This window comes from Hyperolius riggenbachi, chromosome 12 (genome assembly GCF_040937935.1).
Source record: "Hyperolius riggenbachi isolate aHypRig1 chromosome 12, aHypRig1.pri, whole genome shotgun sequence".
Classification (NCBI taxonomy): Eukaryota; Metazoa; Chordata; class Amphibia; order Anura; family Hyperoliidae; genus Hyperolius; species Hyperolius riggenbachi.
In genome coordinates, this window is record NC_090657.1 from 61,036,291 (window position 1) to 61,063,305 (window position 27,015).

The 27,015-nt window shown below is 45.1% G+C and overlaps 1 protein-coding gene across 3 annotated transcripts in view; it reads left to right on the forward strand.

Annotated features, from left to right (window-relative positions):
* The first annotated feature begins 4,672 nt into the window (after positions 1-4,672).
* Positions 4,673-27,015, forward strand: part of USP36 (ubiquitin specific peptidase 36) — a 60,631-nt gene continuing 38,288 nt past the window's right edge. Inside the window, exons 1-10 of one of the 3 annotated variants that reach the window (XM_068263814.1) lie at positions 4,673-4,698; positions 5,705-5,957; positions 11,535-11,753; positions 14,946-15,056; positions 16,057-16,159; positions 17,252-17,319; positions 19,835-19,905; positions 21,841-21,923; positions 24,515-24,626; positions 25,893-26,033. In XM_068263814.1, coding sequence (XP_068119915.1) covers positions 5,714-5,957; positions 11,535-11,753; positions 14,946-15,056; positions 16,057-16,159; positions 17,252-17,319; positions 19,835-19,905; positions 21,841-21,923; positions 24,515-24,626; positions 25,893-26,033 — 1,152 coding nt within the window. In that variant the 5' untranslated portion in view covers positions 4,673-4,698; positions 5,705-5,713. The other 2 variants (XM_068263812.1, XM_068263813.1) reach the window with 2 other exon arrangements.

Below are 27,015 nucleotides of genomic sequence, written 5' to 3' on the forward strand. Positions count from 1 at the left end.
ACTGCCTTTACTCCTATCACAGAGGACGAAGTCAGCCGTCTCCTAGCCACTTCTCCTGCCACCTCCAGCCCCCTAGACCCTGTGCCATCCAAATGCCTCCGTCCTCACTTCCCTATTCTGGCTCCTGTCCTCACCACTCTGTTTAACCTATCCCTCTCCACAGGTACCTTCCCCTCTGACTTCAAACAGGCCACTGTACTTCCCCTACTTAAAAAACCCTCACTAGACCCCTCTCTTCCATACAGCTACCGCCCCATCTCCTTACTCCCTTTTGCATCTAAACTCCTGGAGCGTTTAGTCCACCAACGCATGACCCATTACCTTGACTCCAACTCCCTGTTTGACCCCCTACAATCAGGATTTCGGTCAGGCCACTCCACCGAGACTGCCCTCACCAAGGTTGTCAATGACCTCACGCTTGCCAAGGCCGAAGGAAAATACACTATCCTTCTCCTCCTAGACCTCTCATCAGCATTCGACACTGTTGATCACTCCCTGCTACTCCAGTCCCTGCAATCTGTGGGTATCCAAGACCGTGCCCTAGCATGGTTTTCCTCCTACCTCTCAAATCGCTCCTTCAAGACCTCTTTCAATGGTTCCTCCTCAACCTCCTTCCCACTTTCAGTTGGGGTCCCCCAAGCCTCTGTTCTTGGTCCCCTGCTGTTCTCCATTTACACCGCCTCCATCGGAAAACTCATCTCCTCTCTGGGTTTCAACTATCACCTATATGCAGATGACACCCAGATTTACCTCCATACCACTGACCTCTCCACCACCACCATGGAGAAGGTATCCTCTGGTCTCTCAGCTATTTCATCGTGGATGTCTGCCAGGTTCCTAAAATTAAACCTGGATAAGACTGAACTCCTAATCTTCCTGCCCCCGCTGCGTAATATGTTGGCACTATATAAATCTAATAAATAATAATAATAATAATAATAATAATATGTCACAACAGTTCAATCTTGCATTCATCAGACCAGAGGACATTTCTCATTAGATGAATACTGACATCTGGTGGACGTGTTTGAAACTGCAAACGGAATTCCAGATGCTAGTTGGATGCTGACATTTGGTCCAAAACTGGCAACTGCAATTTTTCTCCTGCTGTTACATACAGGGCACCATTTTGAGGGCTATGGTCTCATGCATTAACTTGTTTGAGTTTGCTATTCTTAAAGTCAAGTAACCACTTCTCAACCACAGGTTTTTTCCCTTAAAGGGAATCTTAAGTCAAATGAAAAAAAGATTTGAACTTACCTGGGGCTTCTTCCAGCCCCTTGGACTCCTACTGTGCTTACGGTCTCCTCCTGAACCCCTCTGGACAGCGTCAGCAACCCCCGCAAAGCTGAGCTGTCCCCGCGCGGCCCTGAGTTGCGTGCACCCTGGTAGTGCACCCGCGGCTGAGAGTGCTTTGCACGTGCGCAGTACACGTAATTCACTACTGCGCATGTGCAGAACGCTCCCGGCGTTGGGTGCTCGACCAGGGTGCACACGGCTCAGGGCTGCGCATGTGCAGCAACCGCCAACTGGCGGGGACAGCCCAGCTTTGCAGGGGTCGCCGCTGCCTGGAGGAGTTCAGAAGGAAGTTGTGGGCACAGTAGGAGTCCAAGGGGCTGGAAGAAGCCCCAGGTAAGTTCAAATCTTTTTTTCATTTGACTTAAAGGGGAACTGAAGTAAAAGGTATACGGAGGCTGCCATATTTATTTCCTTTTAATCAATACCAGTTGCCTGGCAGGCCTGCTGGTCTATTTCTCTGCAGTAGTATCTGAATAACACCAGAAACAAGCATGCAGCTAGTCTTGTCAGATCTGACTTTAAAGTCTGAAACACCTGATCTGCTGTATGCTTGTTCAGGGGCTATGGCTAATAGTATTAGAGGCAGAGGATCAGCAAGGCTGCCAGGCAACTGGTATTGCTTAAAAGGAAATAAACATGGCAGTCTCCATATACCTCTCTCTTTAGTTTCCCTTTAAAAAACAGAGACATTTTCACATCACACTCCCCCCATTCATTCGCCAATAAGTTTATTGTTACTTATCACACTAAAATTATCTATATATTGTTGTTTTTTTTCACCACAAATGACCAACTGTGGGTAGTACCTGAACGGCAAGATTCCGATGAAAAACAAACGGCAGCAGCGCAGCGAACGGGAACGGCGGGGTAAACAAACAAGTACGGCGAGGTAAACAAACAAGTACGTGTATCTATGCCCCTGGTTGTTAAGTGAAATTTCCAAGGGTGTAGATACACTGCACATCTGCTTCAATATGGATACAGCAGAAGCTATTTTGCATTGTTTACCCAGCTCAGAACAGCTCAAAACAATCTGATAATTTTGGCATGGGGAAATCTTATCAATTAGCTTCTGAGTGAAGTGTAAGTTTGAATTACTAACCTTCCCAGTAACTTGGAAGCCAATAATATGTTTATTTTCTACTATCGGTTTTATGCTGTGTTTAATACTTTAGAGATGAAATTAGAGTTTCACCCCCTTCCCCTTTAAAATATTGACAACGGACGCGCGCCTGCACAGTAGAGTGGATACGATCCGGTTCGGCTGTTTCCGCCTTACCTGAACGAACAGCCTCTAGTGTGCCTGCGCAGGATCGCGGTAGGTAAATATGTAAATCGCACTTTGGGGGGTCCCGTCACTCTAACAGAGGAACGGAGGATGATAGGGGAAGCCGTGTTAAAATCCAGAGGCTTCCGCCTCCCGAAGTAAGTATCCCCCAGAGGTTTTTTTTTTTTTTAATATACAGATTCTCTTTAAGTTGGTTTCTGCCATTATATGACCTCTTTTGTAGTATTTTCCATTATATTAACCTCTGTTCTAGTGATCACCATTATGTTGCAAACTATTAGAGTGTACACTATTATTTTGCCCCCTATTCCTGCCCTCGATTCTAATAAAAATCGGTGCAGCCAAGAGCATGCCGATCAACAATTCGACCAATTTCGTGCAGAAATCGGTTGTATGTATTGATTGAACATGCTGGAAAGTCTCTGGCTGACATGCTCGACCGAGTGCACAGCGGTAACGGCATGCGATAATTTGTGATTGACTAACGAGATGAAAATCCCCGGCCGATGTCCCTATTTTACGTCACCCCCTCCCTAATCTTTTACATGTCTGGTGTCAGCCACTGTGTCCGTGCCCTAGTTCCGCATTCGGGGCCCACGTGACTACCGGCATATAGCCCGTGTGACTTCACACACGCCCCGTGTGATATAACGCTGGCAACTATGTGGGGGGAGGGCACAAATGTGGGGGTACAAGGACAATCAGCGTGGATGGCGCAGGTAAAGTATAACTGCACAGGCACGTGGAGTAGACACCACATATAAAACATTAAGGGGCCAGGGGTGGCATCACAAGGCCGATTCCCGCAAGACTTCATGCTGAAATTGGAAATGGACCTGCTGTTTAAGGCGGCCTACAGATCTCTCTCCAATCAGAATCGATTAGAGAGAGATCTGTCTCTTTTGGTCAATCTGTTCCCAAAATCGTTAGATGTTTGGGCACCTTTATAGTGAGAACGTGGAGTTGTGTGTGAGAAACTAGATACAAATAAGCTTGGCATTACAGCTGAATAGGAAAACGCAGGGGGGGATTACAGCTGCCCAGTATCCCCCCTCAGACCAGGGCTGGTGCTGTATCTGGGGACAGGCACAAGTTTAGATACCAGAATATCTGCAGGTATCCTGCAGCTCGCAGCACTGCCCCCTTTCTTTCCCTGCTACAGTTGACTTTGAATGGAGCAGCAGCCTGTGTACAGAGCATGGAGCAGCAGCCTGTGTACAGAGCATGGAGCAGCAGCGTGTATACAGAGCACGGGGCGGCAGCGTGTGTACAGAGCACAGGGCGGCAGCGTGTGTACAGAGCGCGGGGCGGCAGCGTGTGTACAGAGCGCGGGGCGGCAGCGTGTGTACAGAGCGCGGGGCGGCAGCGTGTGTACAGAGCACGGGCGGCAGCGTGTGTACAGAGCACGGGGCGGCAACCTGTGTACAGAGCACGGAGCAGCAGCGTGTGTACAGAGCACGGAGCAGCAGCGTGTGTACAGAGCACGGAGCAGCAGCGTGTGTACAGAGCACGGAGCAGCAGCGTGTGCACAGAGCAGCAGCGTGTGCACAGAGCATGGAGCAGCTCTGGAGAACTTAACACAGCCACTAGGACGCGCTCTATAGACAGTAGCAGTGTTATGGAGACTGGCCCAAGGTCTCCTAATGAGCACAGCCCTGCTGGGTTAATGCTTCACTTTCCCCTTTATTACCAATGTCGGCTGTCATTTTTATCTGTATCCAAACTGCTCCTGATCAATCCCAGAGTCGATCAGGAGCAGATCGGGCATTTAGGAAATAAGTGTCAGATCCTGTCAGTCGGAAATTGCATTTATGTGTACCCAGCATCACATGATGTCCTACCATATTATACAGTATCGTGCGTGGCTGAGGGAGATATTTCAGGAACCCCCTCCCCTTTGAAAATCCTGGGTTTGCCCGAGCTGGAAGGAGTCGCATGGGGGGGTTATTTATGTACACTACTTTCCATTTCAATAAACTGCGCTTCATACTAAGGTTATTGCACGTATGCACACGTATAATCTCATTCCCAGCAGATACTATGACAACCGAAAATGCAGCGCTGAGGCCTCGACGTCACAGGGCCGCAACGTCATCAGGCGGCGCCGCAAGGTAGGCAGCGCTGGCGGATGTTGCGATTGCAGGGGACCGGAAGTAGCCCAATTCTTCCAGGCTACAGAGGGGCCCGGTGAGTGGCATCTGCACATCTGGCGCCTGTAATGGGCCGTGTTTATTATAGGCAGATCTATAGGCGCTCGAGCTTATCACGTGATTCCATTATTTGGGAAGAGGGGCAGACATCACGTGACGGTGGCCCAAGAAGGTGACAATCTGTGTACTTTGCTGTGGGCACATGTCACTGGCAGGCAGACATGCATAGGCTGCATACACCCTGCAGTACAGCAGTAATCCTAACCACATAAACATTAATCTCATCCATTCACCCTCTTCATTGCGTGTCACTTAGCTGTTTTCAATAAATTTTGTCATTTATGTTTATATGTTTATCTAGAGGATAAATCAGTTGAATTGTATACTGCTTCTGTATGTGAGTGGGCAGGCTACAGCCAGACCACAGTCTAGATAGGAGTGAACACTACACTGTTTGCTCCCGCTGGCTACAGGAGATCCAGTGGCAGAAGCTGCAGATGGTAACCGAGCCTTGGACCCTTTTGAGAACGTCAGGGTCAGAAGGTTGCACTCCTAGCTTCAACTCTCACCTTTCAGTCAGCTGAACATTTCTAAAACCGTAAGCTTAAAGCAGACCTGAATGTTTCTTCTCTAAAAGAACAAGCAACAACATAATAACATAATAAGAAAAACAGTTCTTTGTTATAAATTAGCTTCTCTGCCAAGGCAGCCAGCGGACACAGCTGAGAGATCACATTACAGTTGGGATTAGTCACAGATGAGGGGGAATTAGACAGGCTAAACTATCTAAATACATACAGGGTGCATTTCTCTAGGTTTTCCTTCTGTCCTGTGCAAAAGTTCAGGTTCACTTGATATTTAGCTTCTTTGCCAGCCTTGAAGTCTGTACTCTGTTTAGAGTTTTAATTTTACATGTAGTGAAAGAATAATGCTGACGTTTTCTCTTTCTTTGCATCGCTTTTGCTAGTAAGCAAACATGCCCATTGTAGAGAAACTTAAGGATGCCCTGAAGCCTGGTCGGAAGGACTCAGAAGATGTTGATCTAGGAAAGCTGCTCACATCCTCAGCCAAAAAGATCCTTCTGCAGAAGATAGAGTTTGAGCCAGCAAGCAAGAGCTTCCACTATCAGCTGGAGAGTCTGAAGAGCAAATATGTCCTCCTGACCCCTTCCCTTCAACCGGGGACCCCACTGAAGAGCCTTGAGGGGAACCAAAAGCAGAGTATGTGGACACTTTTTGGTTCTTTCTTAAATTTAAAGAATTAGGTCAGCTGAGATTGTCCAGAGCAGGGCTGTGGAGTTCGAGTCGAGGAGTTGGAGCAATTTTGGTTACCTGATGTTGGAGGTTTCATAAACTGAGGAGTTGGATGATTTTTGTACCGACTCCACATTTCTGGTCCAGAGGTACTGCTTCTGCCCGTGAAGCATGAGAGTTTGACTCTCAGGTCAGGAAAAAAAAAATTGAGAATTGGTTTTAGTAAGCTAGGTAGTTAACTAACTCAAGTGTAATAGCTAGCAACTGATTTTTTTTTTTGTTAGCCTTTTTGTTTGGTTCTTCTGAAAAGAGCTATTCGCAGACCACATAAAAGTGGATATTGATGACCACCAAAGTGGACTGATAGGCTCTTACAGTCTAGGTTCATGATTGACCTTATGCATGTGTCCACACTATGCTGGATCGACAATGTGTACCTTTGTGGATTCAGTGTATGTTGTTAATGTATTCACTGTGTCCGACTGTATACGTTTTTTTTGTGTCCTTACTATAGACTGTGCCCATCAGCATGCGTAGCATATGAGGTGTCAGAGAGGTCCTCCAATATGGGACTTTGCCTTCTGCTACCACAATGGAGATAAATTGAAAACAGACATGTCTAAATTTATAACAAAGAATCTGCCAACATGTCCTTTTATCTGCTTGTCTCCATTCCAGAACATGGTCCATTGATGGGTCTAGTGTGCACGAAACCTAACCTTTATTAACGTTACCTCTGCAACACTTAAAGTGTACCTGATGGGCTGTATGGCTGTATTTATACTTACCTGGGGTTTCTCCCTCCAGCCCCATGAGGTGCATAGTCCCGCTCACTGTTCTCTCCGGCCCCTCCCTTCACTTGTAAATCCCCCCCGGTAATCTGGCCAGTTGTGCATGCGTGGTCTGACCGCACTCATGTGCCTGGTAGCGTACTGTGCAGGCGCAGAATCCTACTGTTTGCGGGACCTCAAAAAGGGGGTGTGCGTGCAGCTTGTCGCACATGTACATGAGAGCATGACCGGCCAGATTACCAAGGTCATTTTTTTTCAAAGTCATTTTTGTATTAATACTTGCAGTGAAAAAGACAGCTTGTCATGTAAGGCTGCCAGGATTGGTGGGTGTCTCCCAGAATTCATTAATGCCAGAAACTCCGCCCCCTCCTCAGCAAAGCCACTATCCTATGACATTTTATTTTCTCTAAAGTCTTCTGAAGCTCTGGACACCCCCATCTGCGTTTCCACAGCACAACCCCAACTTGGCAGCTGGGGCCTATTTGGTGTCTGCTGAGCTGGGAGCGGGCCAGGGCAATGCAGGTGGGTGTGGCAAGAGCTTTGGAAGACTTGAAAAAAATGACCGCGACGGTCTTGATGGAGGGGGAGGAGCTTCACTTGTATAAATTCTATGCAAGTGGGTGAGTTGTTAATCCTGAGAGCCACCGATCCTGGCAGCATTAAAGAGAACCTGAGATGAAGATAAAGGCTATATTTATACTTACCTTGGGCTTCCTCCAGCCATTTGAGGTGTGGGTGCTCCTTTCCATCTGGCTGCTCCATTGCCTTTTAATCAGCCCTGTTAATTTGGCCGGCCACGCTCTTCTATGCATGCACACACCCCTTTGCGCTTCTGCAGCCGGGAGCATTCTGCGCAGGTGCATAACTGGGCACGGGAGCATGGTGGGGGTGCATGTGCGACCATGTGGAAGTGCACGACTGCCAGATTTCTGGGGATGATCAGAAGACAATGGCGAAGATGGCGAGGGAGCCCTTGCACTTCATGGGGCTGGAGGAAGCTCCAGGTAAAAAAAAAAAATTATATATACAGTGGCTTGCAAAAGATTTCGGCCCCCTTAAAGTTTTCCACATTTTGTCACATTACTGCCTCAAACATGAATCCATTTCAGTGTTCTCCCCAGAATTTTTTTCCAGCCGGGTGGCATGAAAAAGTAGCCGGGTGGGTTGGCACGGGGAAATTTGGGTCCTGCGCAAGTTACCAGAGCACACTATGCTGCACTACCGCAGCATAGCATATGCTCGTCTCTCTATCTGTCAACTTTTACTGCTTAGTTTCCAGTTACATTGGTCATGGGGTATTGCAGATAGTGTGCAGGGGCCACATATAATCATTTATTAAAGGAAACGTCCAAGGAGTTAAAAAACAAAGATCTACTTACCCGGGGCTTTCTCTAGGCCCTGGCAGCCGATCTGTGCCCTCACCGCAGCTCCAGTATCCCGGGATCTCCACCATTTCAGATGGCAGCCTTGCCAGTCTGGCATCTACTGCGCTTGCGCAGAACGCTCCAGACCGTGTGACACCAGGGGGGCTCATGCAGGTGTAGTAGATGCTGACCTGGCGAGGTCGGCATCTCCAACGGAGAGGATCCCGGGACACCAGAGCTCTGGTGAGGGCACAGGACGGCTGCCAGGGACTGGAGAAAGTAAACTTTTTTTTTTTTTTTTTTTTTTTTTTTTTAAACTCCTTGGTCATTTCCTGTAATATATTATAATCATTATATGTGGCACTTCCACACTATCTGCAATATTACACAATGCCCCCATTTAACCCCCAGCCCCCCCACAATATTGTGCACATCAAATCAAATCATATCCGTGATTGCACACTCCCTCTCCCTCCCTCCCTCCTGCTCACTGGCTGACCATGGATATGATTTGATGTGCAGGACAGGACGGGTGAAGCTTAATCAGATTCTATATGCAGGCTGTGGTTATACGTATATAATATAGTGTGCATACCTCTGTCTCCATACACGTCTCTGCACAAACACATGGCTCTGCAGTCGGCGGCCAGCGCTAATGGTCACGCCTCTTATGGGCTGAGCCAATCAAAGCACGAGCTCGCCGGAAAGCGCGAGATCTCGTGCGCAGAGGGGATTGGAGAAGCAGTGCATTCTGACTGCCGGGCGCTTGTCATCAACGAGCGCGGCTCGCGGTAATAGGGACAAAGCATTATCAGCCGCGGCCAGTAATTTATTTTCCTTAGGCACGGTACAACGGGGCATGCAATATCACCAGCCGGGCGGTAATTAAACTTACCCGGGCGCTCCGCCCGGCTGATTGATCCTGGGGAGAACACTGCATTTGATTGAAATTCCACGTTAAAGACCAACACAAAGTGGTGTACATGTGAGAAGTGGAACAAAAATCATACAGGATTCCAAACATTTTTAAAAAAATCAGTAACTGCAAAGTGGGGTTTACTCAGCCCCTTTTGGTCTAAGTGCAGTCAGTTGCCCATAGACATTGCCTGACGAGTGCTAATGACTAAATAGAGTGCACCTGTATGTAATCTATTGTCAATACAAATACAGCTGCTCTGTGACGGCCTCAAAGGTTGTCTAAGAGAATATTGGGAGCAACAACACCATGAAGTCCAAAGAACACACCAGACAGGTCAGGGATAAAGTTATTGAGAGATTTAAAGCAGGCTTAGGCTACAAAAAGATTTCCAAAGCCTTGAACATCCCATGGAGCACTGTTCAAGCGATCATTCAGAAATGGAAGGAGTATGGCACAACTGTAAACCTACCAAGACAAGGCCGTCCACCTAAACTCACAGGCTAAACAAGAAGAACGCTGATCAGAAATGCAGTCAAGAGGCCCATGGTGACTCTGGACGAGCTGCAGAGATCTACAGCTCAGGTGGGGGAATCTGTCCATAGGGCAACTATTAGTAGTGCACTGCACAAAGTTGGCCTTTATGGAAGGGTGGCAAGAAGAAAGCCATTGTGAACAGAAAAGCATAGGAAATCCAGTTTGCAGTTTGCCACAAGCCATGTGGGGGACACAGCAAACATGTGAAAGAAGATGCTCTGGTCAGATGAGACCAAAATTGAACTTTTTGGCCAAAATGCAAAACGCTATGTGTTACGGAAAACTAACACTGCACATCACTCTGAACACACAATCCCCACTGTCAAATATGGTGGTGGCAGCATCATGCTCTGGGGGTGCTTCTCTTCAGCAGGGACAGGGAAGCTGGTCAGAGTTGATGGGAAGATGTATGTAGCCAAATACAGGGCAATCTTGGAAGAAAACCTCTTGGAGTCTGCAAAAGACTTGAGACTGGGGTGGAGGTTCACCTTCCAGCAGGACAATGACCCTAAACATAAAGCCAGGGCAACAATGGAATGGTTTAAAACAAAACATATCCATGTGTTAGAATGGCCCAGTCAAAGTCCAGATCTAAATCCACTCGAGAATCTGTGGCAAGAACTGAAAACCGCTGTTCACAAACGCTGTCCATCTAATCTGACTGAGCCGGAGCTGTTTTGCAAAGAAGAATACGCAAGGAATTCAGTCTCTAGATGTGGAAAGCTGGTAGAGACATACCCTAAAAGACTGGCAGCTGTATTTGCAGCAAAAGGTGGTTCTACAAAGTATTGACTCAGGGGGGCCGAATAATTACGGACACCCCACTTTGCACTTATTGATTTGTAAAAAATGTTTGGAATCGTATGATTTTCCTTCTCACATGTACACCACTTTGTATTGGTCTTTCACGTGGAATTCCATCTCAGGTACTCTTTAACCATCCTGGAGTTCTATTGTTTTGCGGCGCTCGGCCACGGGTGGGTTTTTTTAATTTTTTTTTAATCATGTAGCTAGCCTAGCGCTAGCAACATGATTCCCCCTCCCTGCGGCATCCCTCCCACCCCTCCGATCGCCGCCGCTCTGAACGGGATTTCCTGTTAGGGCTTCCCTTGTCGCCATGGTGACGATCGGAATGACGTCATGACGAGTCCCGATCCACCCCATAGCGCAGCCTGGCGGTGATTGTCCAGGCTACGCTGGGGGGCCCTCTTTCGCGGCGCGTAGCGGTGGCGATCGAATCAAACACGCAGCTAGCAAAGTGCTAGCTGCGTGTTTTTTAAAAAATAAATTGTAAAAAAAAGATCCACCAGGGGCTGAGATATCCACCGCGGCGGTAATGGACAAGCTGAGCTCGTCCATACCGCTAAGGTGTTTAAGAAAGAAAGCCTAATAAATTATATAAACAAGGTAAAAAATAGATAATTTATGAGGTGCGCTATTCTTAAGTTAGCCACTAATAGTCCAATTTCTAGTGAAAATTTGTTCGAGCAATCAGATATTCTGTTCGGAAGTGAACCACTCTTTGCTTCCTATCTATCACAACCAACAAGAAAATCCAAATTTTAGTTTGAATAAAATCCAGTCAGACGACTTTTTATAATCATTTGTAATCATTTGTGCCCATCAATGGAGATTATTCACAACCAATCCGATCAGAATTTCTGATCACTCTGAAGGAATGCAGTAACAATTAGCCTAGGCATAGGCAAACTTGGCTCTCCAGCTGTTAAGGAACTACAAGTCCCACAATGCACTGCAGGAGTCTGACAGCCACAGTCATGACCCATAAAGGCAAATGCATTGTGGGACTTGTAGTTCCGTAACAGCTGGAGGGCCAAGTTTGCCCATGCCTGATATTAGCCCAGGATGCACTATTTCCCCAAACTGAGTGGTGCTTGGTAGCTTATGATGTTCTTTCTTTTTTATCGCTGTGCAGGCGGTGATGCTGCTTCGGGGAGCGCAGATGGAATTCCGCAGCCTCAGAAGGTTTTGTTCCCAATGGAGAAGCTGTCCATGAAATGGGAGAGAGTGACCCGAGTGGGGGCGGGCCTGCAGAATCTGGGGAACACGTGTTTTCTCAACTCCACAGTGCAGTGTCTGACCTACACTCCTCCTCTCGCCAACTACCTGCTGTCCAAGGAGCACAGCCGGAGCTGTGAGTACCACTGTCTGCACCTTTCATGCACCAAGTGGACCTGTCACGTCACAAGTCCTGACCAATGAGATAATGCCAAAGTATAGCCTTGTGCACTGGACTGACTCCAAGTAATATAAAGACCACTGATACTGTAGAACATTTCCCTCATCTCTTCCGCCTGACAAGACTTATTACTGCCATTGCTCTTCAGCAGACAGCTGCTGACCTGTCCGTTACTGTAGAGAAGTAATGGCTGGTAGAAGTCTTGTAAGGAGAAAAAGACTAACAAAGAAATGTCAGCTATTGGAAAATGGCTTTTCTGCAGATTTTTCTGATGCAAAACATATTGAAGATTTTATTCTGCTGCAGTTAACTTAATTACCATAAGGGTGTAGAGTGTCACATTTTTTTTCTTGTTGTAACCAGCACACCTTATGGGGAGGCTGATATAGTTTATTTTTAGCAATTATCATTATCGTAGATTTATAAAGCGCCAGCATATTCCGTGGCCCTGTACAAAGTAAAAAACAAACGGGGGGAAATAATACAAACATGATATACACTAATATACAGAATGCAGAATTGGTTCAAAATACAGAATTGGTAATTACAATGACAAAAGTAACATGATGAATAAACTGTATAACGAATTGCAAGACACAAAAATGTGAGAGATCCCTGCCTTTGCGAGCTTACAACTGATAAGGAATCGAGGGGGGGGGGGGGAGTTCTTTGGAACTCCCTGCCACACCCAGTAAAGACAGCACCATCCCTGGAGCTATTCAAATCCAGACTCAAATACCACTTGTTTAGCCTGGCATTTCCGGACTTATAAAATTCTTCCTCTGTACCACGATGGTCGGAGCCATGCTTATGCGCTTTGAGTCCTACGGGAGAAAGCGCTTTACAAATGTTATTTGTTGTTGTTGTAATATACAATATTCTTACCTATTGGGGCAGTGATATCTAGTAGGAGTGCAACTTGGCCTTTGGTCAAAGGGGGAATGGCCTAAGGTAAAGAGTATGCTTGCCGTAAAAAGTGAGTTTTGAGGGAACTTTTAAAGATATCAAAGGTTGGATAGTTGTATTGTGGGTGAAGCACATGCAAAATCTTGTATACGGGAATGTGGAGAGGTGATTCTAGAGGAGGAGGAGGATCATAGAAGGTCATGTGCAGATCTGAGAGTGCGGTTGGTTTGGTATCTGGAAACGAGTGAGGAGATGTACCGGGGAGAGAGATTGTGGAGAGTTTTGTAGGTTATGGTTAAGAGTTTGAACTGGATCCTCTGGTCCATTGGTAGCCATTGAGCTTGACAGAGAGGAGCAGCAGAGGAGGAACGAGAAGAAAGATGAATGAGATGAGCAATTGAGTTCAGTACAGATTGGAGGGGTGCCATTCTGTTAGTTGGTAGTTTACAAAGTAGTAGGTTACAACAGTCCAGACGAGATATTAGAAGAGCTGTCCTGAGTGAGAAAAGGTCAGATGCGAGATATGTTTTTGAGTTAGAGATGACATGAGCTGGTTAGGGAGTGAATGTGAGGAATAAATGAGAGAGAGGAGTCAAAGATTACCCCTAAGCACTGTGTTTTTGAGGACTGAAGCTATAGGAGTGTCTTTAACTAACATTTATTGTTGTATCAGGCAGAGACAATGCAAATTGCCTGACTGTCCTGCTGTTCCTCTGCCTCTAATACTTCTAGACATAGACCCTGGACAATCATTCAGATAAGATGCTCTGACTCAAAGGGAAACTGAAGGTAGAAGTATATGGAAGCTGCCATATTTATTTTCTTTTGAGCAATACCGGTTGACTGGCTTCAGTAGTGTCTGACTCACACACCTGAAACAAGCATGCAGATAATCTTGACAATCTCAGAAACACCTGATCTGCATGCTTGTTAAGGGTCTATGGCTAGAAGTATTAGAGGCAGAGGATCAGCAGGACAGCCAGGCAACTGGTATTGTTTAAAAGGTAGAAACTATGTATGCCTCCATATCCCTCTCGCTTCAGGTTCCCTTGAAGTCTGGCTGGATCAGATGCATGCTTATTTCAGGCGTGTGATTCGGACACTTCTGCAGCCAAACAAGGGGCAACGTAGGAATTTAAAGTGACACCCATGCTAACCTATAAATAAAAAAAATACAGACATAAGTAGATAAATACTAGTTCTGCTTACATAACAGAAGTATTGCACTGTCCACGTAATGATTCCTGTGAATCTTATAAAGGAAAAGCAGCAAGCAAAATCTTATTCTAGACAGTTTCCATCTTGGTTACCTGTGAGTGAAGCTAATCCTGACATCATTTCCGCCCTCTCTCTTTTTTATCCTTGCTAATTGTATATTCGTTACCCGCCCTCCTCCCAGAGTCTTCAGACACTCCCACTGAGGTCTATACTAGAAAGTTCACTTTCTTATGTCATTAGAAGGAGGGGGAAATAAAGGGAAAGGAGGAATATATTATAGATAAAAAGACCCCTCAGCATGCAACTGTTTTGCCAGCCGAGGGCAATTAAAGGGCCAGTTCTCCTAAGGTATGTAATCACTCCAAACCATAACAGCAGAACAAGTTTTGAAACCTTTTCTGTAGTCTCAGGTACACTTTAACTCATAATTTATCTCTCCTTAAATGACTTAACTCATGTTTTATCTCTCCTTAATTGTTTATCTCATGCCTTAGCTCTCCTTACAGTTAAAGGAAACACAAGGTGAAAATAAACTGATGAGAGAAATGATACTATCTATTCTTCTCCTAAAATTGACTTTTTTTAGATAGCCCCCAGTTTTATCTTATTCTTAAATACACTTTTAAGTTTTTACAGTTTCATTGTCTCTGCTTAATGGCACAATTATTGAAGTACGCCATAGCGCAAATCTGTGAACTATTGACCCTTTTTTTGTCTCTTTCCTGCTCCCAGACGCCATTTTATGCCAAGAAGGTGTTTTAATTTCCTATCAGTAAGTGTTATGCTGTAGTTCGACCCGGACAGAAACTGTCACTTGCATACCTGATTTTTAACTCTATAAGGCAGAGAAAGAAAAAAAGGAACACAGTCTAGTTATTTGTGTGCTTGGCACTGTCCGTACACGTCTATCTCATTATATCACCTTGTGTATCCTTGAAAAATAAGTAAGCTTTGAGAATCAGTCTCATTGTCACTTGCCAGTGCTTTGTCATTGTCATTTTCCCTGTCCTGTGTCATTTGCAGGTCAGCAGGGCGGCTTCTGTATGCTGTGCATCATGCAGAACCATCTGATCCAGGCCTTCGCCAACAGCGGAAACGCCATCAAGCCCGTCGCCTTCATCCGGGAGCTGAAGAGTAAGTGCGCTGCTGTCACATGACTGATGCGTGAGGCTGAGCGGATGGCTGATATGTTTGGAACATGTTGCCTCTCCCATAGTGTGAGATGGGCTGTTAATGAATTCTTGTGGAACATCCACAATAGGTGTACTTTGCATTTGGACAGTGAGAGAGTAGTGACTAGAGCAGTGTAGTGTGAAGCTCATCAAATGTCAACAAATGCATTTATCCTGCACTTTGTCTTTAACTCAGCCTTTCTCACCCTTTTTACCCTGGATGAACCCTTTAAATCCAAAGGGGAATCATTTTTTTTATAGGATTGGTCACAAACTACTTTGGGACCGCCCATAGTAAAATCCATGCCGCAATTGACTCTGCCACATGGGGCACGATCCCGCATCCCCGCTAGCAGTAAATTCAGCTGTCCGTCAAGAGCCAATTTCATTGGCTTGAGACCATGTGATCACTATGAGCCTGTCACAGTGATTATCAGTAAGTACAAAGGGAATTTAAAAAAAAGTCTCTGGTCCTAAGGGGCCAATCAGTTAAAAGTGGGTGTGGCTAAACACTTTTTATTATTGTAAAAGTCCCCATTCCATGTTTATCCCTACCAGGGCACCCCTTTCATGCCCTCCGTCATTGCACACCCCGTTATAGTTGCCCTGTGTTAGCACTTTCTGTTTAATCTTCATCTGCTGTAGACACGTCCTTAGTTCTAGCATCCCATATGTTTATTCATAACCAATTCCTGTGGGAACCCTGGTTAAGAAAGACTGTGCCTGACATAAGTATGTAATCCCTCCCAACGTGAATTATTATTCCTCCTCTCCTTACCTAACCCACTGATAAATTATTATTCCCTCTACTATCAACCCCATCCACAATGTGTACCACTCAACGTAAATTATTTTCCCCTTTCATAATCAAACCACGCCCCTAAATCTAAACCACAATTTTATTTATCTGGGGATAGACTGTGTGACACTGACCTCACTTTTAACGTTTTCTTTCGCTTTAGAAATTGCTCGACATTTCCGATTTGGAAGCCAAGAAGATGCACACGAGTTCCTCCGCTACACAATTGATGCCATGCAGAAAGCCTGTCTGAACGGATACGCCAAGTAAGGAACCCACCAAAGGTGTTTGACCCGTTAGTAGCAAAGTAGGGTCTGCTGTCCAAAATCAGCTTTGTTCCCCTCCCTTTTCAACTTTGAGCTCAACGAACGTCAAATTTAAACAAAGCAAATTCTCAAATCAGTGAATTATTGATTTATGAGAATTTACCAGTTCACCAGTAAGGTGTTTTTCCCCTTATGGACCAGAGCAATTTTCAGCACTCCTCCCTTTCATTCGCCAATAACTTTATCACTACTTAACACAATAAAATGATCACCGTAGTCAGGTCATCCTATTGGAAGACACCCTAACCTCTATTTTTAACAACCAGAAAACTGCATGCAAACTCCAGTTTGACCTAGGAGCAGCTAGCCATTAAACCACCCTCCCGTGAACAAAAATCTTAAGTTTAATTTTTCTGTTGTGTAAAATACCTGGAGAGGTGTGTACGGCCCATGCTATACCACCTCCTCCACCTTATTGGCTAGGTGTTCCCAGGTCAAACGCATGTTTGCATGTCTGTTTTTTTTGTTGTTGTTGAAAATAGAGGTTAGGGTACCTTCCAATAGGATGACCTCACTGCGGTGGAAGGGTCTAGCACGACATTTGTGGCATGCAAACAGTTTTGGAAGCTAACATCTTTCATTAGTGTAAATTGTAGCACCTGTTTTGGATGCAATAGGGTGCATTTATGCCTTTTAAGAGGCTCTGCACACCTTCTTGCTGTTAAGTTATTCAGATGCGGCCTGGTTTTGGATGCACTGTCATTTCTCCCTACAGCTAAATTTAATGCAAAGCATAGCTCAATCCAATCTGACCCAAGCATGGTCCAACATTCCTCATCAACGGTATCAGCATCTTCTTGAGTCTATGTCAAGAAGACTATCGGCTGTGATCAGAGTTTAAGGTGGACCAACTCATTATTAGAGAGTGTCTCTCATTTTTGGCCACTTAGTTTATATCAAGCTATGTGCTTGACTGCTTTCCTGATGTTTATCTATAACCATTTTCAGAATAGTATTTCAGCTGACTGCATTGCAATTTCAAAAATATTTAGCTGTAAAAATAATTTTAAAATTCTGATGGTCTCTCCACAGGTTGGATCGCCAAAGCCAAGCTACAACTTTGGTGCATCAGATATTTGGGGGCTACTTGCGCTCTCGAGGTAAGATGCTGGTGAAGGTACAGCTCATCAGCTATAAGCACAACAGATGTGATTCCACGTATACACTGTACTGTATATGTATGTGCATCTTTAAATTAAACATTTAAATTAATTTAAATGTTAAAGAAAACACACAAAAATGTGATTCCAGATTGGTTGCTTCTCATTTCAACAATCTAGCCCAGAGATTGGCAAACTTTTGTAGAATGCGGCCCACTGCTTGTCTCTCTGTCTAGCCCAGGGGTGGGTAAACTTTTGTAGAATGCGGCCCACTGCTTGTTTCTGTCTAGCCCAGAGGTGGGTAAACTTTTGTAGAATGCAGCCCACTGCTTGTCTCTCTGTCTAGCCCAGAGGTGGGTAGACTTTTGTAGAATGCGGCCCACTGCTTGTCTCTCTGTCTAGCCCAGAGGTGGGTAAACTATTGTAGAATGCAGCCTGCTGCTTGTCTCTGTCTAGCCCAGAGGTGGGTAAACTATTGTAGAATGCAGCCTGCTGCTTGTCTCTCTGTCTAGCCCAGAGGTGGGTAAGCTTTTGTAGAATGCGGCCCACTGCTTGTCTCTCTGTCTAGCCCAGAGGTGGGTAGACTTTTGTAGAATGTGTCCCACTGCTTGTCTCTCTGTCTATCCCAGAGGTGTGTAAACTTTTGTAGAATGCGGCCCACTGCTTGTCTCTCTGTCTAGCCCAGAGGTGGGTAAACTATTGTAGAATGCAGCCTGCTGCTTGTCTCTCTGTCTAGCCCAGAGGTGGTAAACTTTTGTAGAATGCGGCCCACTGCTTGTCTCTCTGTCTAACCCAGAGGTGGGTAAACTTTTGTAGAATGTGCCCCGCTTCTTGTCCCTCTATCTAGCCCCTCTATCTAGCCCAGAGGTGGGTAAACTTTTGTAGAATGTGGCCCACTGCTTGTCTCTCTGTCTAGCCCAGGGGTGGGTAAACTTTTGTAGAATGCGGCCCACTGCTTGTCTCGCTGTCTAGCCCAGAGGTGGGTAAACTATTGTAGAATGCAGCAAAGGAAAAGAAGCATGTAGGGTGGCACTAGATGCTCTGATTGGCAGCTCCAAGGGGGTAGCAGGGGTTATACGCCGTGCCTCCGGAGTGACCAGGTACAATTGTAGCAAAGGAAGGCAAACAGAATCCGGGCACCAGCTAGCAAAGGTCATGCATAAACTCCTTTATTCCTTCCCCAAGATCCCTGACAGAAATTTGCAAGGCCTAACAGCCGTTTCACAGATGAATCTGCTTCTTCAGAGGCAACAAATATTTGCCCCTGAAGAAGCAGATTCATCTGTGAAACGGCTGTTAGGCCTTGCAAATTTCTGTCAGGGATCTTGGGGAAGGAATAAAGGAGTTTATGCATGACCTTTGCTAGCTGGTGCCCGGATTCTGTTTGCCTTCCTTTGCTACAATTGTAGAATGCAGCCTGCTGCTAGTCTCTCTGTCTAGCCCAGAGGTGGGTAAACTATTGTAGACTGCAGCCTGCTGCTTGTCTCTCTGTCTAGCCCAGAGGTGTTAAATTTTTGTAGAATGCGGCCCACTGCTTGTCTCTCTGTCTAACCTAGAGGTGTGTAAACTTTTGTAAAATGCGGACCACTGCTTTTCTTTCTGTCTAGCCCAGGGGTGAGTAAACTTTTGTAGAATGTGCCCCGCTTCTTGTCCCTCTATCTAGCCCAGAGGTGGGTAAACTTTTGTAGAATGCGGCCCACTGCTTGTCTCTCTGTCTAGCCCAGAGGTGGGTAAACTTTTGTAGAATGTGGACCACTGCTTGTCTCTCTGTCTAGCCCAGAGGTGGGTAAACTTTTGTAGACTGCGGCCCACTGCTTGTCTCTCTGTCTAGCCCAGAGGTGGGTAAACTTTTGTAGAATGTGGACCACTGCTTGTCTCTCTGTCTAGCCCAGAGGTGGGTAAACGTTCGTAGAATGCAGCCTGCTGCTTGTCTCTCTGTCTCACTTCCTCCCTCCTGACTTGTGCCGGCGAGGAATGATTGAGTTTAACTTGCCCCATCTCACTGTCCAGTGGCGATCTCTATGGTGGCCTCATGTGGCATTCCAATATGTAAGGGTGGCAGGTCACATGACACAGCCCTTGCCATGGAGATCGGCGCTGGAGAGTGTGATTGGGTAAATCACTTCCTGTGTACGCGTTGGGCATATTTTTTAAAGGAGGGAGAAGATCAGAGTTGAATCCGGTCCTCTATCGACAGGCCGCCTTTATAACACCCGCGGACCAAACCCAGCCTTGATCCAGCCAGTTGGAACATTAAAGGACAACTAGCGTGGAACATTTTTACATTTAAAATGCATCCATACATATGAAATGTAGATTTCTTCCAAAGTAAAATGCACTATAGATGACTTTTTTGCTATGTTTTGTCACTTTTGAACTGGTCCATCTCCTCATGGGGGATTTTCAAGTGTTTCCTTAGATTAGTTGGCAGTTGTACAGTGGTTTTAGTGAAGGTATACTGAAACTGTTTGGGCTGTAAAGGTACAATTAAAACAAGCCTTTCTGCCTCTTCTAGTGAAGTGCTCGGTCTGTAAGAGTGTATCTGACACCTTTGATCCATATCTGGACATCGCACTGGAGATTAGGGTAAGTTCACATTAATGTCACTTTATATCACTGTGTGTATGCTGTATGTCTGTGAAGGGTCTCCTTTTCTCTGGATCATAGAGTATTGAATAGTTTCAACTGGACACATTTTGTGTTTTTTAACGTTTGGAGACCTTTGGTCATGACTACTTGTGAATTGTTCAGCTCAATAAACAAACTGAATTCCCTCCAAACCCCACCACTGTATCTCTTAACATCATTCCCATATCTTTTATCTGCTATTCACGTCTGATCTGACTACAATCAGTAAATTAGTAAAGGTGGTCATAGATCTGTAGATTTGTTGACCATTCGATTCAATAATCATTATCGATTTTAAATCAGTGCTGCCAAAATCATGCCTGATCGATGATGCTACCAATTTTGTACGCAATATACCTCCATGTACCTCCCTGGTGCCCCGTGCGAGTATACTATGGGCTTGATTTACAAAGCAGTGCTAACTGTTAGCACGCTCGTAAAAAGCCCCTTAGCACGGCTAAACAAATTTTGCGCGCGCTAATTAGCGCTCGCGCACAAAGTTTCGCCTGCAAAGCCCGGTGCACGCAAAAAGTTTTGCGCGCACCGGGCTTTGCGCGCAATCTGATTTTACTTGGTGCGTGCTACTACTTTGCACCCTAGTTAGCACACCCAAAGCCTTTAGGCGTGCTAACTAGGTTAGCACCAGTTAGTGAATGAGGCCCTATACCTGTCCGGTGTCCGCCGCTGCGTCCCCGCTCCTCTTCTGGATTCACGACCCGCAAGGTTGCTGGCATATTCACATGTCGCATGTACTCCACATGCTATAATGCTGGCAGCCGCTTGGGGCACAAATCCAGAACAGGAGGCAGATGGTGGCAGGCAAAGTATAACTGCGCAGGGCACCCAAGGGGGGGGCAGTTTCCAGGGGCAACAAGGCGGCGCCACGGGGCTGATTTCCAAAGGATTTCATAAAGAAATGGGGAATCAACCTGTGGTTTATGGTGGCCAACATATCTCTTTCCGATCAGAGACAGATCTGTAATTTGGTCGAACGGCCCCCAAAATCGCCAGATGTATGGTCTCCTTATGACTATCACACATGTAAAGGAGATCACTAGGTATTCCCCAGATGGTAATGGCTAACCCTGCCACTAATGGCATTAGAACAAGAGTAGTTTGTTGAGAAGCTGCTTATACTGCCTTATAATTCTGTGGTTCCTTCTGTTATTGTTGTCAGGCTGCAGCTGCAACTTGTTTACAAGTACTTTTTATGTTTATCAACAACAAACACATGTAAAAAAAAATTTTGCACAAACATACTTGGCCCAAACCTGTGAGGGGAAAAAAGGGTAATGTTAAAGGACCACTATTGTGAAAAAAGTTAAAATGTGACAGAACCAACAGATTTTGGGCCAGTCCATCTCCTCATGGGGGATTCTCAGGGTTTTCTTTGTTTTCAACAGCATTTCCTGAACAGCAGTTTAACTGCAAAATAGTAAGATACCAGCCAGTCTCCCTACTCCCTTGCACATTATTTTTGTCAGACTGCTGTTCAAATGCTGTTGAAAACAAAGAAAACCCTGAGAATCCCCCATGAGGAAATGGACTGGCCCAAAATATGTCGTAACTGCCTACTTTTTTCGCGATAGCGGCCCTTTAACTTTACCCTTTTTTCCCCCTCACAGGTTTATTTAAGGGCCAAGTATGCTCCTCACTTTTGAATGAACTGGATAGAATGTACTCATGGAATGCCTGCTTGAAGGACTGATGCCCTGTGATCTAGAGTAGGAGAACATATTAATGTACACAGATAACATTAGTTTAGGGCAAATAGGATTACTTTATTGGCATTAAAGAGCGATTCCTCTTTAAGCACATTTTTTTTATTATTACATACTGTAATTGTGTTCCATTTTCCTGCTATTCTTATCCTCTTATTATATTTCATTGCAGCAGTGTGCCAACATAGTGCGAGCATTAGAGCTGTTTGTGAAGTCCGATATACTGAGCGGGGAGAATGCCTACATGTGTGCAAGGTAAGAGCAGCTTTTATCCTCTTCATCTGTTAATAATGGTGATATTGAGCTAGAGAAAACCGAACACGACGAATACAGCGCAGGAGATTTGGGCACAGCCAACGCCACCATAGTCCGTAATAGGAATTACGGCTATAGAGCCGCACAGTTAGTAACTTCGGCGCTGTGGGAAGACGGAGCTTGAGTTACTTTTAAAACGCTGTAATTTGGCCGCCAGAAATAGCTGGAAACCGAATTACATCATTCTTCACCATCCACGTGGACCAGGAGGTGGAATAGTAATTAACACCGCCGGGACTTGTGCTGGAGCAGGGTAAGCCTTATATCGGCTGTATCCTGCTCCCAAGTCTCCCGGCAGCGATTTCATGCGAGTAAACAGTATTTTATTTTTTCATGCGTTCAGGGCTCCCCTATGCAGCACATGCATTGCAAAACATTACCTCTCCTCAGTCCAGTTTGCACCTTGGTCACTAAAGCCACTTTTCATTAGAAATCCAGTCGGGAGGATTAGTAATGGAAGGCAGCACCAGTCAGTCAGTAGCTGGAACTACATGTCATCTACCATTTGCCAAACTAGGACACGTTTGCATTATTGGTTTATTTTTTTGGTTTGTTTGTTTGGTTTTTTTTTCAACCCCCCTGGCAGTATGATTAATTCTGGATTTTAGGGTCTAAAAGCGTTTCACTTTTTTCACACGCTCTTTAGGCCCTAAATCCTGACTCTGGGTTACCGCCAGGAAGGTTCAATCAATATTTATTGGGTCAACGAAAATTGGATAAGAAAATGTAAGTGCATTATATATACACAATAAAGGCATACAGCAATCCACTACAATAGAATAGATTGGTATTGTATCAGACTATGAAATGATTCACTCGTATGAATACAAACATAAACTAATAGGCTTCGATTTAGTGTATAGTGTACAGCCCAAATGTGTAGTTTAGACCCTCATTTAAAAAATAGACGCAAAACCAAGAAAAAGGGAAAGAAAGATGAATGTTTAGAAAGAAAAAGAGAAAGCACATCGTTTGAGATAGGTGATAAGCAAGCACTCAGTAAGGAACAGATACTGTATATACTCGAGTATAAGCCGTTCCATGTATAGGCCAATTTTTGCCTTTGAAACAACCTAATAATGTATAATCCATGGATAAGCTGACACCCCCCACCCCCTGTATGTGGTGTAGAGTGTGGTGCATGTGATGTAGAGCGAAGCATGCTTGCACAGGTTATGTATGTGATGATGCTGTGTATGTTCAGCAGTGTATGTATGTGATGATACAGTGTATGTATGTTCAGCCGAGCGTATGTATGTGATGATACAGTGTATGTATGTTCAGCCGAGCGTATGTATGTGATGATGCAGTGTATGTATGTATGTATAGCAGAGTGTATGTGGTGCAGAGTGCTCTGAAGTGTACATAAAGCTACCTCTCCTCATCGGCCATCCTCCTGTCTGTCTTGCTGTTCTGTACTTGCTACAGATCCGGCCGTCAGTGTCTTCTGGTCTCCGGGCAGCCATCTTCATGTCTCCCTTTCAGCTTCGTACTCCCCACTGAAATCTTGTGGCCAAGTACGGAACTGCAAGGGAAACAGGAAGTGGCTCCCCGGGTGGAGAAGAAAGCGAAACCTGGACATCTATCAAGGAAAGCTGCATGGGAGATGCTGCCAGGAACTAGGAGTGGTAACTATCCCCACACATGACTCGCGTATAAGCCGCCACACACAGACACTTTTGGGACACTTTTATGTCCCAAAATGCAGCTTATATGCGAGTATATACAGTATGCACTCAGTCTTAGCGGACCAGTTCATATTATAGTTGTACAATTTAGGATACCCATGTTTCCACCTCTGATGGGGTAACTGACTTGCTTATGTACCACAAACACTCTAAGGGCCTGAGCCCACTGACGCATTTGTGTCCGCTTTTTAAAGTGGACCCAAACTAAAAATACAAGATTTCAGAAATACAATCTATTTTCTAAATTAAAATAATAAGTAGCAGCCTTTTTTCAGCTGCATGATGACAAATATAAAATATTTTACATTTATTGGAGAAACCCCTCCCTTCCTTTCATATTGCCGGCAAATAATCCGGCAAACTGGTGGAGTAGATGGTGTCCAGCATAGGAGGAATTGCTAATGGCTGCCACCTGTATAACCCTAGTTATGAAAAGAGAAGTGTGAAAGGCATGCACTGAAATGCTCATAGGCTTGAAGGAGTGTTTATTTATATTTGTATGTGTCAGAGTGGTGCAACTAAATATTTTGAATAAAAAAAATGTTTGGTTTGGGTCCACTTTAAACATCAATGTTAGAGATGCTGAAGAGCGGACAGAGATGTATACTACTGCATCAGTGGGCTCAGGCCCTAAAAGTCGTTGTAAGTAGGACCATCGGAGGCCTGTAACCTGTCTAAGTAATTTAATCACAATGCCCATTGGACAGTAAATTTATCCATTTTGTTTAGAGTTGAAATGAGAAATTCCTCCATTCTCATAGTATCAGTAAGCGCTTCCACCAAATCAGCCAGTCCTCAGACATGGTCCAATTATCTTATGTATTTGTTTTCTTTTTTTGTCAGATGTAAGAAGAAGGTCCCGGCTACTAAGAGGTTCAGCATCCATCGCGCCTCCAATGTCCTCACGTTGTCGTTGAAAAGATTTGCCAACTTCAGTGGGGGCAAAATAACAAAGGTCAGCTGCTAAAAGCATTTTCTCTCCACTGAGAGTATCTGGACTCTGAGAGAGCTCTGGGTGGGGATAGATCTGTTCTACACATATTCTTTTATGGGTGGCCTATTACACTGACATCATGTGATCTTTCAATGAGAAGACTGACTTGCTGTATAAATAACCCCCTCTACGTCTTCTATTCAAGTTTGAAATTACTTCACACCGATAAAGACTTTTCATTTTGTTCTGAAATTGCCTTTTTTTCGTATGTGTAGGGACTTGGACTTTAAGGGAGCCTCAAAGCACAACTGTAAGGATAGGGATATGGAGGCTGCCATATATTTCATTTTAAGCAATACCAGTTGCCTGACTTTCCTGCTGACCCTCTGCCTCTAATACTTTTAGCCACAGACCCTGAACAAGCATGCAGCAGATCTGGTGTTTCTGACATTATTGTCAGATCTGATTAGATTAGCTGCATGCTTGTTTCTGGTGTGATTTAGACACTACTGCAGCCAGACAGACCAGCAGGACTGCCAGGCAGCTGGTATTGTTTAAAAGAAAATAAATATGGCAGCCCCCATAGCCCTCTTGCTACTTTAAGGCTCATAAACAAGTTCAGCAAAGTGCACGACCGACCCCACAACCAACTGTTTACACGACCTACTAAATGACCAACTCACTTGAATTTTTTGCATGCAAGTGAAACAAACTGCAGGATGTGGCCACGTTGAAAACAAGCAACTTGTACAAACGACTTTGTACACACGTGGCCAACTGCACGATCTTAACCCAACAGTCATGTGAGTTGATCTGCCGGTTGGATCGGGCAAGCCGCCTGTTATCAGTCGCTCGTCTGTTCGTTTGCCACTGGTACACCCGCTTGATTGTCCTCCAACAGACCAAAATCAGACAACAGGTGGTTTTGTTGCATGTGTGTACAAGCCTTTAGGCCATAGTTGTAAATTATGCCCGCCCCTTCCTGTTTCACTAAGCTTCTGCCACTGGCCACCATCTCTGTTTATGGGATGTTGGTGGCAGGAGCAGGGGGTGCGTCTTCAATTTACATAGAGCAGCTTTTCCTGTGAGATAAATAGAACTGCAGCCCGAGGCCACCTGGGGAGGGATTTGTGTTAGTTGTCCATGGCAACCAGAACTGGACCATGTTCATTCTTTACTGGTTACTTGTGGCGGCAGAGAAGATGCTGACCCCATTTCCCCGCGTCCTGTTTATCTTTGTTGTTAATCTTCCTCTCAACTTTACTTTCACTGTCTTTTCTTCTGTAGGATGTTGGCTACCCAGAATTTCTGAACATCCGTCCGTACATGTCTCAGTGTAATGGCGACCCGGTCATGTATGCTCTCTATGCTGTCCTGGTGCATTCTGGGTACAGCTGCCATGCTGGGCACTACTACTGCTACATAAAAGTAAGTAAGGATGATTTTCTTACCTCTAGTTCTCCTGCATGCCTCTCTTTCAGGAAAACGTATCACAAATTGAACAAGGTAAATTCTAATAGCAGTCAGCATGATATGTGAACGTATACAGTGTATAAAAGCAAAGTTGTGGAAGGAATACCTGTGTCATGTGTCAAATATGCTTCTCAGAGTCCAGTGCAGCTTTTCTCCTCACCCTTCCGAATGCAGCTGCTGGGCAGGTAAATTAGGTGTGACCAGGTGATCCCCAAAGGAGGAAGAACGTTACTTCCCAGAATCCCTGCATTGCAGTAGGACAGTTGTTTTCTATGTAAGGACACAGTCTTCTAGTTTACAGGAAGTGGCAGTTAGCTGTTGTAAGAAAAAATATACACACAGGACACTAGTCTGGCTCTGGGTGTGTTTTGGTTTAACAGTTTGGGGAGGAAAAGTATATTTGTTAAAACTCAACTCATAGGAGGTAGAAAGGTACAAGCGCTTCACACTTAGTAGAATAAGCCATGCTAACAGAGGTTCTTTTCTCCAATAGTAGATATCCCCTCAGCGCTATGTTGCAGAGACCTGCAACTACCTAGTGCTCAATATACTGACAGGTGGCCGTCACCACACAAACCAAATACAAAGGGTCAGCTCTCCTATCCACAAAATAAAATCCAGTCTATTTAAAACTGTTTCAGAAACTAGTACTCACATCGTGGGTCCTCACAAACAGGGCCCTGGTGCATAAACAAGCCTAACAATAGTGCACTTAAAGTTTTAAGTGAAAATACTGTATACAGTAGTTGGAAGTAAATAATTACCCACTTCTGCAAATCCCAACCAAGTTTTGGCCTTCTGCTGTGGTCAGGGGATATCCCAACTGCAACAAAGCGACAAGGGATAGTTACTATTGTTAAAACTCATGCTACAACTCTGAGGGAAAAAAAGTTAGTTACTCAACTTTAGAGAGAAAAGGCTCTAGATCCCATAGAGC